General features: G+C 38.6%; 1 protein-coding gene across 2 annotated transcripts in view; it reads left to right on the top strand.

Annotated features, from left to right (window-relative positions):
• The window catches only part of WDR19 (WD repeat domain 19), a 37,183-nt gene that overhangs the window by 4,317 nt on the left and 20,559 nt on the right, over positions 1-12,307 (top strand). For both annotated transcript variants that reach the window (XM_088524778.1, XM_088524779.1), the window contains 12 exons: positions 404-519; positions 1,733-1,813; positions 3,370-3,482; positions 4,511-4,684; positions 5,353-5,423; positions 6,143-6,315; positions 6,408-6,522; positions 7,249-7,355; positions 7,620-7,742; positions 10,480-10,629; positions 11,135-11,282; positions 11,921-12,125. In XM_088524778.1, the coding sequence (XP_088380904.1) occupies positions 404-519; positions 1,733-1,813; positions 3,370-3,482; positions 4,511-4,684; positions 5,353-5,423; positions 6,143-6,315; positions 6,408-6,522; positions 7,249-7,355; positions 7,620-7,742; positions 10,480-10,629; positions 11,135-11,282; positions 11,921-12,125 (1,576 nt within the window). The remainder of the gene's footprint in view (positions 1-403; positions 520-1,732; positions 1,814-3,369; positions 3,483-4,510; positions 4,685-5,352; positions 5,424-6,142; positions 6,316-6,407; positions 6,523-7,248; positions 7,356-7,619; positions 7,743-10,479; positions 10,630-11,134; positions 11,283-11,920; positions 12,126-12,307) is intronic.

Genomic DNA, 12,307 nt, shown 5'->3' with positions numbered 1-12,307 from the left:
TGTTGCCTCATAAGAAACTTGTTACCTTTCTTGCTTTAGAGTTTGCAAAGGGTGCGCGTGCGTGTGTGTGTGTGGTGATTGTTACTAAGTTTTTTTTTTTTATGGCTTATATTAGGTCTGGGTGGAAAAATGAAGGCTGTAGCATAGTCTCCAGAAATCTGATGCAACGAAAGGGAAGCTGGTTGGCTGTACAGGTTCTTATAAGGTGAAAAGACTTTCATCTGAGAGTAGAGGGCTAAAGACTTCAAAACAAAAATTTGACAACTGAATTGAGTTTGATTGCTCTGTTAGGTTGTTTCATTTCATGACAGTCTGTGTTTGAGTGACGAAACAAACTTTATCTCTATCCTGTATTTTTTGCTTTTGTGTTCATTTATGTCCTATAGGTTTGTTTCTTTTTCAGGTAAGCACAGTAAGCGGATTACTTGCGGTTGCTGGAGTACTGAGAACCTTTTGGCTCTAGGAGGTGAAGACAAAATCATTACTATAAGCAATCAGGAAGGGGATACTATAAGACAGGTAGTATTTATAAGCTTCATTTGATTGCAAGCCATACAGTAATACCCCCAGTCCCTGAAAGAGTTGCAGTCTGGGACTTATGATAGCTTGTGCCTTTTAAGTTCCAACAATTTCAAGAACAAAGAAGCCTTGGGAAAAGTCGCACAAGACATGGACGTATCTGATATCTTAGACTGCATTAGGCACTGATTGAGAATAGAACCTCTGCAATTCTGCTCTGGCTAAACGTACGTCTCTCAACCTTGGTCCTGGTCTGTATCCATTGCAACAGGGTCTTAGGAATGGAGTCATATGGTGACTTTCACAGGTCCAGCACAGGACAGCTCTCCCATAACTGTTCATAAGTTCTTTAGGCAGTAGTTATAGTGTCATTGTTGCTTTACATTAGTTAAACGAGTCTTGCTTCTCATGTTCAGTAATTTCTCTTAGATGGAATCTCCATTGCCTTACTGAGAGGTCAATTCCATTGCTTCCTCCAAGTACATTCAAATCCTCTAATTTAACGTGTTGTTTTCTTACATATATCACCAAGCAAAGATAGTTGTGGTATAATGGAACAGTGAGTGTATTTGACTTCTTGAACTTTAATGAACAGTGGTTCGCTCAAGGTTTTTGAAGGGCAATAGATGAAAGATCTGCAATCTTTCATAAGCTTCCACTTTTATGTAGAGGAAAAAAAAATATAGGATATGTCTGTGCTTTAAAGTAGGTGGCTTAGACAACGAAATCTGCCACAGCAGCAGACACCTCAACAAGGCTAGTTTACAAGGTTTTGTCATCTCATACTGACTACAAAAGCAATAACCTGTGCTCTCCTCCAGCTAGATTTCTATTACTACCCATATAAGCTGCATCCATATTCAACTGCGTTGGAAATATTTAAGCTGTTCGCCTCATTCTCAGTCCTCTCTGTTTGATTTGCTTTTTCCTTTTCTCATTTCTTTTTATTGCTTTAGTTAATACTATGTGGATAATATCCTGGAAGATTTTCTCCTCATTTTGATGCCTCCTTTTCTATTTGGACTTGTATTTCTAACTATTTCCTAGGTATTTCTTCAAGTGTATTCCCATACAACATGTCATTATGATCCAAACTAAGGTCATGTTTCCATCCATCCTAACACTAAAATGTCCAGGGCAGCAGTAATACAATTGTTTAGCATCAGCATTTGCTACACTAAATATTGACTTCCTAATCTACGTTCTCTTTCAGACCTCAGTGAGCTCAGATCCCAGTGATATGCAGTTCTCTGTTATGAAGACTGATGAAAGAATTTCAACCAGGGAAAGCACAGTAAGAATTTGATACAGAATACTGCAACGTGTGTTGATTCTGTGTTTCAGGGTTTCTGCTGGCCATCTTTGTGGGCTGGGAAGTATATTTTTTCCTCCCTGACTTAATATTTGGTTGAAGATTTTCCAAAACTTTTTTTTGAGATAAAGCCATACCCTTTATTCAGTGAGGATGTGTTCATGAAAAGTGCAACAGCTACCAATATGACAGATAATTGCACAGCTTTGCTATAGTAGTTGGTGTAATAGATGGAGATGTGTGCAGGAACTTAAACAAATGCACACAGCATAAATATATGTGACAATTGGAAAGGAAGGAGCAGGATCATCAAAATAACAAAGATGGTAGCTTTCAGAGGCTGTTTTTCAGCAGTCAGTTTTTAGAACAGATCACCAATTTGAAAGATTTCAGCTTGTGCAGACCTCAGCACCTGCAAGACTAAATGTCTGATGAAAAAGGTCTGAGCGTTCTACATCTTTCTAAATGGCTACATTTTCAGTGTCTTCAGTCATTCTTCCCAAGAGAACAATCTATCAGATCAGTGAGCGGTGAAGCTCAGAAAAATGAGGTAATGGCAACAGTTAGGAGAGCACATTATTAAAAGATCAGCTAAGGAACACCAACAGCTGGAAAAGCTATGGATAGCAGAGAGTTACTGTATTAGGATTTGGCCATATCTATATACTAAAGTACAGGCAACATAATTTAATTCTCATATACTCATGGTTAGATCATTACAGTATAGGGGTCATAAAGGAGTTTTCCCCGTGTCATATTGACAAAGGCCTGGGTTTTGCCTATCTGTATAAAGTGAAATGTTTTCTACGTTCCAGGGAAGTTTTAGTTAACAGAAATTTTGGAAAGCAGGGACTGAGAGTGGGAAGAGAAGGAAATATAAAACCCTTCAAATATTTTTGTCAAAGACGAAAAAATTTCCTTTTGAGTGCTTGCTCTAAAAGAATTTAAATTTTGCCTTATAATAACACATATTTTGTTGTCAGAAAGAATATAAAGTCAAAGCTTTGTTCCACTCTGAAGTCCAGCTTCTGTATCGATTTCTTCAAACAAGAGTCACTTAGGTTGATTTTAAGTCATAAATATTGTATATTTAGTGCATATTGAACACACTGAAATGGCAGTTTCCTAGGAATTGTCTTTATGTCTTTGTAGTGGCACCAAGTTACTTGAGGTATCAATGTTGTGACAGTGTTCCTTTCCATCTTACAGGCATCATAGTTCTAGGGAGAGTAGTACAGTTTATAGCCTACCAGGTAAATCTGTGTGGTCTGTTGTCTCTTCCTTGGAGGAAAGGTGCCAGACTTGATGCTTCCATGTGGGAAATGTTGAATTCTGCTGGGCTTGTGCTTAGACCTGTCAACTGCTGGCTTACGAGGAGGGTATCCTGAAACTCTCCTCCCCCGTTCCAGAATTCAGATCCATGGGGTTTTAAATATTACTGCAGATGCTAAATCTCATCTCTTAGTGATAATGCAGGGACTTATTTTAAAGTGATACTCTTCTTACTGAATTTATTTTTCCTTTTCATTCATTGGCAGGTAAGTGTTGTGGTCGGCAAGAAGACTCTCTTTCTTTTTAATTTGAATGATCCTGATAACCCAATTGATCTGAAATTTCAGCAGCCATATGGCAATATTGTAACATACAGATGGTGAGCAGAACTTCCTTAATGCCACTTTCTAATGTTAGCATGCTCAAGATTTTTCTGTAGTTCTGATAAATGCTAGAAATGAAAGCATCCCTTGCTCACACTGGGATTTTCTTGGGTATACTGTAGCCTTTTAAATATTTTATTTTCCAACCACAAAGGAGTCTACATTTTGTAGTTGCTTTACTTAACAATACCATGGCTATAAAAACAGTGCTGTCAAAAAGTAATTGGTGTTGGTGCATTCAGGCTTATAACTGTAATATTGTTTTTATCCTGGGAGTAACTAAAATTGAAGGTTTTATAGCGTGTGTATTTTGGGGGGAGGGTTGTTTTTTTATATATTAGAAATTGATGAAAGAACTAACTAACTGAAAGAGTGAAGTAGATTTTCTTGGTTAGTTCATTAGTTTACAAAGTTGTGCAAAGTTTGTTTAGCCTGTTCTGTCAATGGGAAGTTGACATTCAGCATCAATGACACTGAAACTCTGTAAGAAATCTCATAGCTATTTGTTTCTTAACTTATGGCCATGTGGCTAGCACTGCCTGGACTGTTTCCCTTGAAATATTTTTTTTTTATTTAATGCAGAAGAGATATTTGTTGTGAATTCATACTACATGCAACTAATTCTTTTACCTCTTTATTTGTACGTGACACTCTGAAAAGTAAACAAACTATCTAATCACAAATATAATTGCAAATATGTTAATTCTACTGTCTTTACACAGAAATGCCTTAAGGGCAGGATGTCTGCATTATTTTTCCACATAGCTTTGAGACCAAATCAGCCTTAAACCTTGAAATGGAAGTTTACATTTTTGATGAGCTAATTCCAGAGATAACAGAAATCCTACCACTGCTACCATGTATGTTCCTTGCTGAAAGCAGAGTGGCATTACAGAATCTAGAGATCAACAAGGAAGACTTCCTGTAACTTGACAGTTACCCCAATAGTCTGAGAGGGGAAAAAAAAACCATTTTACATAGATCTTTTTTTCTAAATTGCTTTTTGGTGTTGTTGTCGCAACAGGTATGGCGATGGCTACATTATGATTGGCTTCTCACGAGGGTGTTTTGTGGTTATTTCTACGCATATTCGTGAAATAGGTCAAGAAATCTTTCAAGCTCACAATCACAAGGATAATCTAAGCTGCATTGCTATATCACAGTCACTGAACAAAGCTGCATCGTGTGGAGATAATTGGTGAGTTACAGTTTTATAAATAAAAAATGGGTTTCATCTGATAAAGCTTCAGCTGCTCAGCATTAAAATTAGTTTTCAAGGCTTCCTAAGAAGTCTGTGAAGAGAAGGGGGTGAGACGAATTGCTTCCTGGAAATCCCTCTCTACCTAAATTTAGGGGAGGCTAATCTTGCCCCAGATAACTGAATTGTAATGCCCTTAAAATGAAACTGTAATATTTATAGACATTTTAGTATGTTACTTGGCTGCAGAAATGTCAGACTCTGTTTAGTATGATCTGTGTACTGGACATAAACATCCTTTTAGCAGTAAGACAACTATTTGTTTAAAGGTGTGCTGAGTATGCTAAAAATGCTAATATCCTCCTTCCTGACCTCTTGTCTTACCTGTGATCTAGTGAAAATTATAAATGGGTGAGTCATTAAGGAAGAAATAGTTACAGGGATTGGATTTCTTTGAAAACATGCTATAGTGTTATATATTATAACCTTTATAGTGATAATGTGTTTAGAGTGATGGATAACAATGAGCGTGTGTGTATGTTACTGTTCAGGAAACAGGAACCATTTTGCGTTCCTTTATTAGTCTTGATTGGTTTGGGTTGTTTCTTTTCCAGCTTGTGATGCCTGAGATTTATTTTATTGAGAATGACTGTTTATTTTTGTTTTAGCATTAAAATCCACGATCTGTCAGACCTGAGAGAAATGTATGCTATAATAAACTTGGATGATGAAAATAAAGGTATGCTAATAATCTCCATAAGAATACAGATTTTTGCACATTAGGGAAAAGAGAATTTTGTGTCACTTGGCTTATATGAGGTACTCATGCTTGAAAATCACCTTGTTGAAAACGGTAAATATAGAATGAATTATAAATTCCTTCTTCCCTGGAGGCATTAGGAGGTGACCCGCATCCAGGTCGGAGGGCATAATTACTTTTAACAATTTTTTTTTTATCTATACGAAGTGTGAAGAAGTACGTCACTCAGAATATTTTATTAGATATGTACTGGTTAGATAATAGTTAAATAATATATTTAAAAATATCTTTTTTTCCTTTTTTTCACTTTTTTATCTATTGTAATAATATTAATAATACTTAATCTGTTCATATCCTGATATGTGGAGTTCGTACCTGTGGCTTGCAGAACATTCTTGTGAGACCGTTTTAGGGTAATGAGTTACCATTGTTGTTATCTCCTGTTGTGGTGTCTGTAATAATTTCAGTTAGTTTCAAGTCTTCACTCTTAGACAACTGCTAAATTAGTAAGTTATGGTTTTGGTTTGAGTGATAACAGTTAATGTCAAAATGATGAATAACTCGTTAGGTGTGAATACCTTACTACGTGTATTCCTGCTTGTGAATCCTGCTGTGGTATTTTAAAGCAAAGCAATTGCTTCTTGGTTTCAGTAATCAAAGGAAGAAGATTTTTATGCAACAACTTGTATATGTTTTAGGTGTAGATCAGATGGCTTGGACGGACGACGGGCAGTTGTTGGCAGTATCTACACGAAAAGGATCTCTCCACGTTTTCCTGACAAAGCTTCCAGTCCTCGGCGATGCTTGCGGTACTCGGATTGCGTACCTCACTTCTCTCCTTGAAGTTACTGTCGCTAATCATGTGGAAAGAGTATGATAATCTGTTGCTTTTAAAGCTAATGAAGATATAAGTAAAACAAACAATAGTAGTGCATTGAAATTGGTATGTTTTTTTACTTTCAGGAGCTACCACTCACTGTGTCTGTTGAAGTAGAGCCCAGTTTTGTTGCTATTGGTGTTTATCATTTGGCGGTAGGAATGAACAATCGTGCTTGGTTTTATGCACTTGGAGAGAATAGTAAGCATAATTTTAATTCTGTTATTTTAAACTGTTATGTCATTTTTTTTGTTTGTTTTATGATACCAGTGTTTAGCAGCTTTGAACATTTTATGTTGTACAAAGAAATCTTGAATCACCATATTGTCTGCTAGGACTAGGTGGTGATTTTCACAGGCTGAAGCAATTATGAAAAGACCTTGTAAATAATTTAAACAGAACTTCAAGATAATAGTTATGAAGTGTAGAAATTTCCTTCTTGAGGTTTTTAAGGAATCATGTTGTTGACCAATGAAGGACTTCTTGGCTTGTGAGAAATTATTTGACCATGTCTTTAGACACTTTCTGTGGCATAGTAGCTAGGGACTACACCACCACCAAGATTAAATTCTCGGTTCTGTAGATATCCATGTAGTTTGCAGAGAGTACGGTAAAATTACTTATGTTGTATTCAGATATTAGACAGTGGATTTAAAGCTTTCATACCTTTCCAAACAGCACCTTTTAACAAAATAGATTAACAAAAATTTAAGAACATTAGTCACAACTACATAGGAAGAGAGTTTCTTGTACTTTCTAACTGGTTTTATGCTTGCTATCAAGAAAGCCTCTTTACATGCGGCTTGTCCTTTCTCTGTGCAGTTGAGAGTTCTTCACACCTAGTTACTCAGCTGCAAATTCAGATTATGAAAAGTGAAGATCTATACAACATATTAATAACTTTTATTTTCTCTTTGAATTCTGTAGATGTAAAAAAGCTCAAAGATGTGGAGTACCTGGGGACAGTAGCAAGTATGCATCTTAATTCTGATTATGCTGCTGCTCTCTTTGAGGGTAAAGTCCAGTTGCATATGGTAAGGACACTTAACTTCGAGCACTGAATTAATCAAGTACACTGAAAATTTAAAAAGTCTTTAAACGTGTTTTGCTACATAATGAGATTCAAGTTTTATTTTAGAAGTTTTTGTGGGGAGTGGGCAGAAGCTGTTAGTAGGTTTTCAGATGATACACGTTAAAGGTGGTTCTCTTTTCATTTCCTTACAGTTTGATACGGTCAAACTTCTGGTATCTCATTTTAATAATGGCGTTTTCCTGTTCGTTTTTATCTTTATATTCAGATAGAAATAGCAAGTTTGGATGCTCAGGAGGAAAGAGAGACTCGTCTTTTCCCAGCAGATGATGATAAATGTCGAATTTTGTGCCATGCTTTAACTGGTGATTTCCTAATATATGGTACAGATGTGAGTATTATTTTTATTTTTAATGATCTTTTTAGGTGTAATATGTTCTTATCTGCATTACTTGGACTGTTATTTCTTATATTATTAGCATAAACACTAACATGTACTAACAAATAGAGAGGGACTTGCTGGAGATGTGAAGGTGGGGAGTAGCCTCGGCTGCAGTGACCGTGAGTTGGTGGAGTTCAGGATCCAATAAGGAGGAGGCAGGGCTGTAAGTAGCCTTGCAAACATGGACATCAGGAGGGCCAACTTTAGCCTCTTCAGAGACCTCCTCGGAAGAATCCCATGGGCTAGAGCTCTAGAAGGAAGGGGGCCCCAAGAGAACTGGTTGGTGTTCAAGCAGCACTTCCTCCATGCCCAGCACCAGTGCATCCCTGTGTGTAAGAAGTCAGGCAGAGGGGGCAGGAGACCTGCATGGATGAGCAGGGAGCTTGTGGCAGTGCTCAAGCAGAAGAAGGCAGTATGCAGAATGTGGAAAAAAGGACAGACCCCCTGGGAGAAATACAGGAACGTAGTCAGGGAATGCAGAGATGCGACAAGGAAAACAAAGGCACATTTGGAATGCAATCTGGCAAGGGATGTTAAAAATAACAAGAAAAACTTCTTCAAATATATTAACAGCAAAAGGAAGATCAGGGAAAATGTCGGTCCACTGGTGAACAGGATGGTTACGAATAACACAGAAAAAGCAGAGCTGCTGAATGCCTTCTTTGCTTTGGTGTTTACCAAGGGCAGCCCCTTAGAGTCCCAGGCCCTAGGGACAAGAGAAGAAGCCTGGAGAGAGGAACATTTGCTCTAGATAAAGGAAGATTGGGTCAGAGAGCACCTAAGGAAACTCAATACCCACAAATCCATGGGCCCTGATGGGATGCACCCCAGAGTGCTACGGGAGCTGGCAGAGGTCATAGCTAAGCCGCTCTCCATCATCTTTGAAAGATTCTGGAGAACGGAGGAGGTGCCAGAGGACTGGAAGAAGGCCAATGTCACGCCTGTCTTCAAAAGAGGCAAGAAGGAGGACCCAGGCAACTACAGGCCAGCGAGCCTCACCTCCGCCCCTGGAAAAGTGATGGAACGGCTCATACTGGCCATTGTCTCCAGCCACATGGAGGACAAGAAGGTGCTCAAGAGTAGTCAGCATGAATTCACCAAGGGGAAGTCTTGCTTGACTAACCTGATACCTTTCTATGATGGAATGACCAGCTGGATAGATGAGGGGAGGGTGGTGGATGTCGTCTATCTCGACTTCACCGAGGCTTTTGACACCGTCCCTCACAACATCCTCCTGGGCAAGCTCCGGAAGTGTGGGATAGATGAGTGGACAGTGAGGTGGACTAGGAACTGGCTGGATGGCAGAGCTCAGGGAGTGATGATCAGTGGCGCAGAGTCTAGTTGGAGGCCTGTAGCTGGCAGTGTCCCCCAGGAGTCAGTCCTTGGTCCAGTCCTGTTCAATTTATTCATCAATGACCTGGATGAAGGAACAGAGTGCTCCCTCAGCAAATTTGCTGGTGATGCCAAACTGGGAGGAGTATCCAATAGCTCAGAGGACTGTGGTGCCATCCAAAGGGATCTGGACAGACTGGATAACTGGGCAGTGAGAAATCTTATGAAATTCAACAAGACAAGTGCAAGGTTCTGCACCTGGGGAGGAATAACCCCAGCCACCAATACAGGCTGGGGACTGACCTTCTGGAGAGCAGCTCTGCAGAGAGGGACCTGGATGCCATAGTGGACGACAAGTTGACCATGAGGCAGCAGTGTGCCCTTGTGGCTAAGAAGGCCAATGGGATCCTGGGGTGCATTCAGAAGAGCGTCTCCAGCAGGTCGAGGGAGGTGATCCTGCCCCTCTACTCAGCCCTGGTGAGGCCGCATCTGGAGTATTGTGTCCAGTTCTGGGCTCCACAGTACAAGGGGGATGTGGAGCTGCTTGAGAGAGTCCAGTGCAGGGCTACAAGGATGATCAGGGGCCTGGAACATCTGCCCTATGAGGAGAGGCTGAGGGAGCTGGGCCTGTTCAGCCTGGAGAAGAGAAGGCTGAGAGGGGATCTGATCAGTGTCTATAAGTACCTCAAGGGAGGCAGTGAGGAGGATAGTGCTGGCCTCTTTTCCCTGGCGGCCACCGACAGAACTAGAGGTAATGGCTGGAAACTGAAGCATCAAAAGTTCCACAGGAACTTAAGGAAAAATTTCCTGACAGTGAGGGTTACAGAGCACTGCAACAGGTTGCCCAGAGAGGTTGTGGAGTCTCCTTCTCTGGAGATCTTCAAAACCCGCTTGGACACAGTCTTGTGCCACATGCTCTAGGTGACCCTGTGTGTGCAGAGGGGTTGGACTAGATGACCCCCTTCCAACCTTAAGCATTCTATGATTCTATGATAAAATTTGTGATTCTTCCTGCAGACAGAGTCAAAATTGCATCCAGCTTCTTTGACTATTGTATTTGTATGGGATGCATTAGCAAGAAGGTATTACTAATGCTTGTTGGAAAACACAGATCTTAGTAACAGAAAGTAATTATATTGCATTAGTGAAAGGCTTAGGAATCAGATTTGGGGACACAAAAGGTGATGAGGAGGTTAGAGGTTAAATGGGAATCTTAACTTATTGAAGCCTGTATCATCAGGCTTTCAGTACACACAACAAAGATGAGAGTTGTGAGGGCTACAAGTAAATTAATTATCTACTTGATGCTCGTTAAGGTTATTTCTGTTATAACTTTTCTGTTATTTCTTGTTAGACTGGAGTTATTCATTATTTCTACATTGAAGACTGGCAGTACGTGAATGAGTATCGGCATTCTGTCAGCGTGAGAAAAATTTTTCCAGATCCTAATGGAACCAAATTGGTTTTCATAGATGACAAAAGTGATGGCTTCGTCTACTGTCCAGTAAGCTGGTTTGGAATATCCATACTGTTACAAGCAGTACTTTTAACTATATAATGCTTTTAATAGAGAGTGAAAAAAAATTGTCACTCAAACGTGTACAGGGAAAGAATAAGTTGCTAGAGAAAGCTGCTAAGAACCTAATGATAACGTAAGGAAATAAAAGTGACATCAGATCAGAGTAGTTTCGTAATATTAAATTTCTGAGCAGTAATTTTCAGAGATGAATCTGCTTGTATGTTCAAATACTGGTATGTTAGCTTGCACAGCTTGTCCCTATATCTTTTTTATATCAGTCATAAAACATTTGTATTTTCTTCATTAACTTACAAAGGTAGTAATTCAAAGTCACCACGAACAAGAAAACTTTTTCATAATGCAGTTTGTATATTTCTGGACTAATTATCTTCCTTGTTTTATTTTATTTTAATGGATAACCTGAATTAATATTTAGTTCATCTCATTGGTCTTTTATTTCCTAGTAATTTTACTTCTGCGTTACTTGTAGGTTAATGATAGATTATATGAAATACCGAATTTCTCACCAACTATTAAAGGAATCCTATGGGAAAACTGGCCAATGGATAAGGGTGTTTTTGCTGCATATGATGATGACAAAGTGTACACTTACGTCTTTCATAAGGATGCCATTCAAGGTACCATAAATACTTGAAAGTATTTACTATTTAGTTAATAAAGCAAAGCACGTTCTGTTTTGGCATTTGTTTATAAAAATTTTCATGACTCCCTATGAAAATAAGTAGTGTTACTAAAGCTCTGAAGTACTGGTTAATCAGTTGATTAATAGAGAAATAGTTGCTCTCTAGGTATCTCTGTAAAACTCCTGCAAGGCATTTCAGCCTTAGCTCCACAAGCTTGTTGCTCTTACAGTATTAGATCTGAAAGCTACAGATTGTATTTTAATTGTATTTTGAAGTGTTCCTAAAGAAATATTAGAATCAAGATGACAAATCTTACTCATACTGTTATCCAAAAATTTAATCACAGTAATTTCCATGTTTGTGACAGAAAAACATTAACAAGTTAATCTACAAACCTTCAGAAAATGATCCTTGTAATTTGGATTTTGTTATGGTTTTCTTTTTTACATCTTTAAAAATATATACACATAACACTAGGTGGTGACTGTTAAAATTTGAGAGCTTAAATCAATGCTCAGCAACTGCACCATTACAGTTGTGACTTTTTATTAAATATTTAATCAAGTTTTTTTTTTTCTTTTTGTTATTTTGTTTCAATAATGTCTCCTTTTTGTCCTGATCTTTGAATCTAGGATCCAGGGTTATTTTGGCAGGCGGCACAGAAGTCCCATTTTCCCATAAACCTTTGCTCTTGTATAATGGAGAATTAACGTGTCAGACTCAAAGTGGGAAAACAAACAATATCTATCTCAGTACCCACAGTTTCCTTGGCAATCTGAAAGACTTCGGACCTAATGAGCTGACACAAATGCTCACTCAGACTTTAATGTTGAAAAGGTACGTCTTCTTTTTAATTATATTGTATAAATTGTTTTCTTTTGTGTGATACAGCATAATCCCAGTGATGTAAAAATGTCATGCTGAATAGTGATAAATTAGATTGATCCATCAGTCCCTGTAGCTTTCAGACAAAGAAGGTGACCCAGTGCTGGTTCATTTGTTTTTCCACTGTCAAGTAA

Source organism: Tinamus guttatus, unplaced genomic scaffold (genome assembly GCF_059628265.1).
Source record: "Tinamus guttatus ecotype Peru unplaced genomic scaffold, ASM5962826v1 Tinamus_guttatus_pri_ptg000213l, whole genome shotgun sequence".
NCBI lineage: Eukaryota > Metazoa > Chordata > Aves > Tinamiformes > Tinamidae > Tinamus > Tinamus guttatus.
Note: the sequence above shows the minus strand (reverse complement) of the source record. Positions and strands in the feature narration are given on the sequence as shown.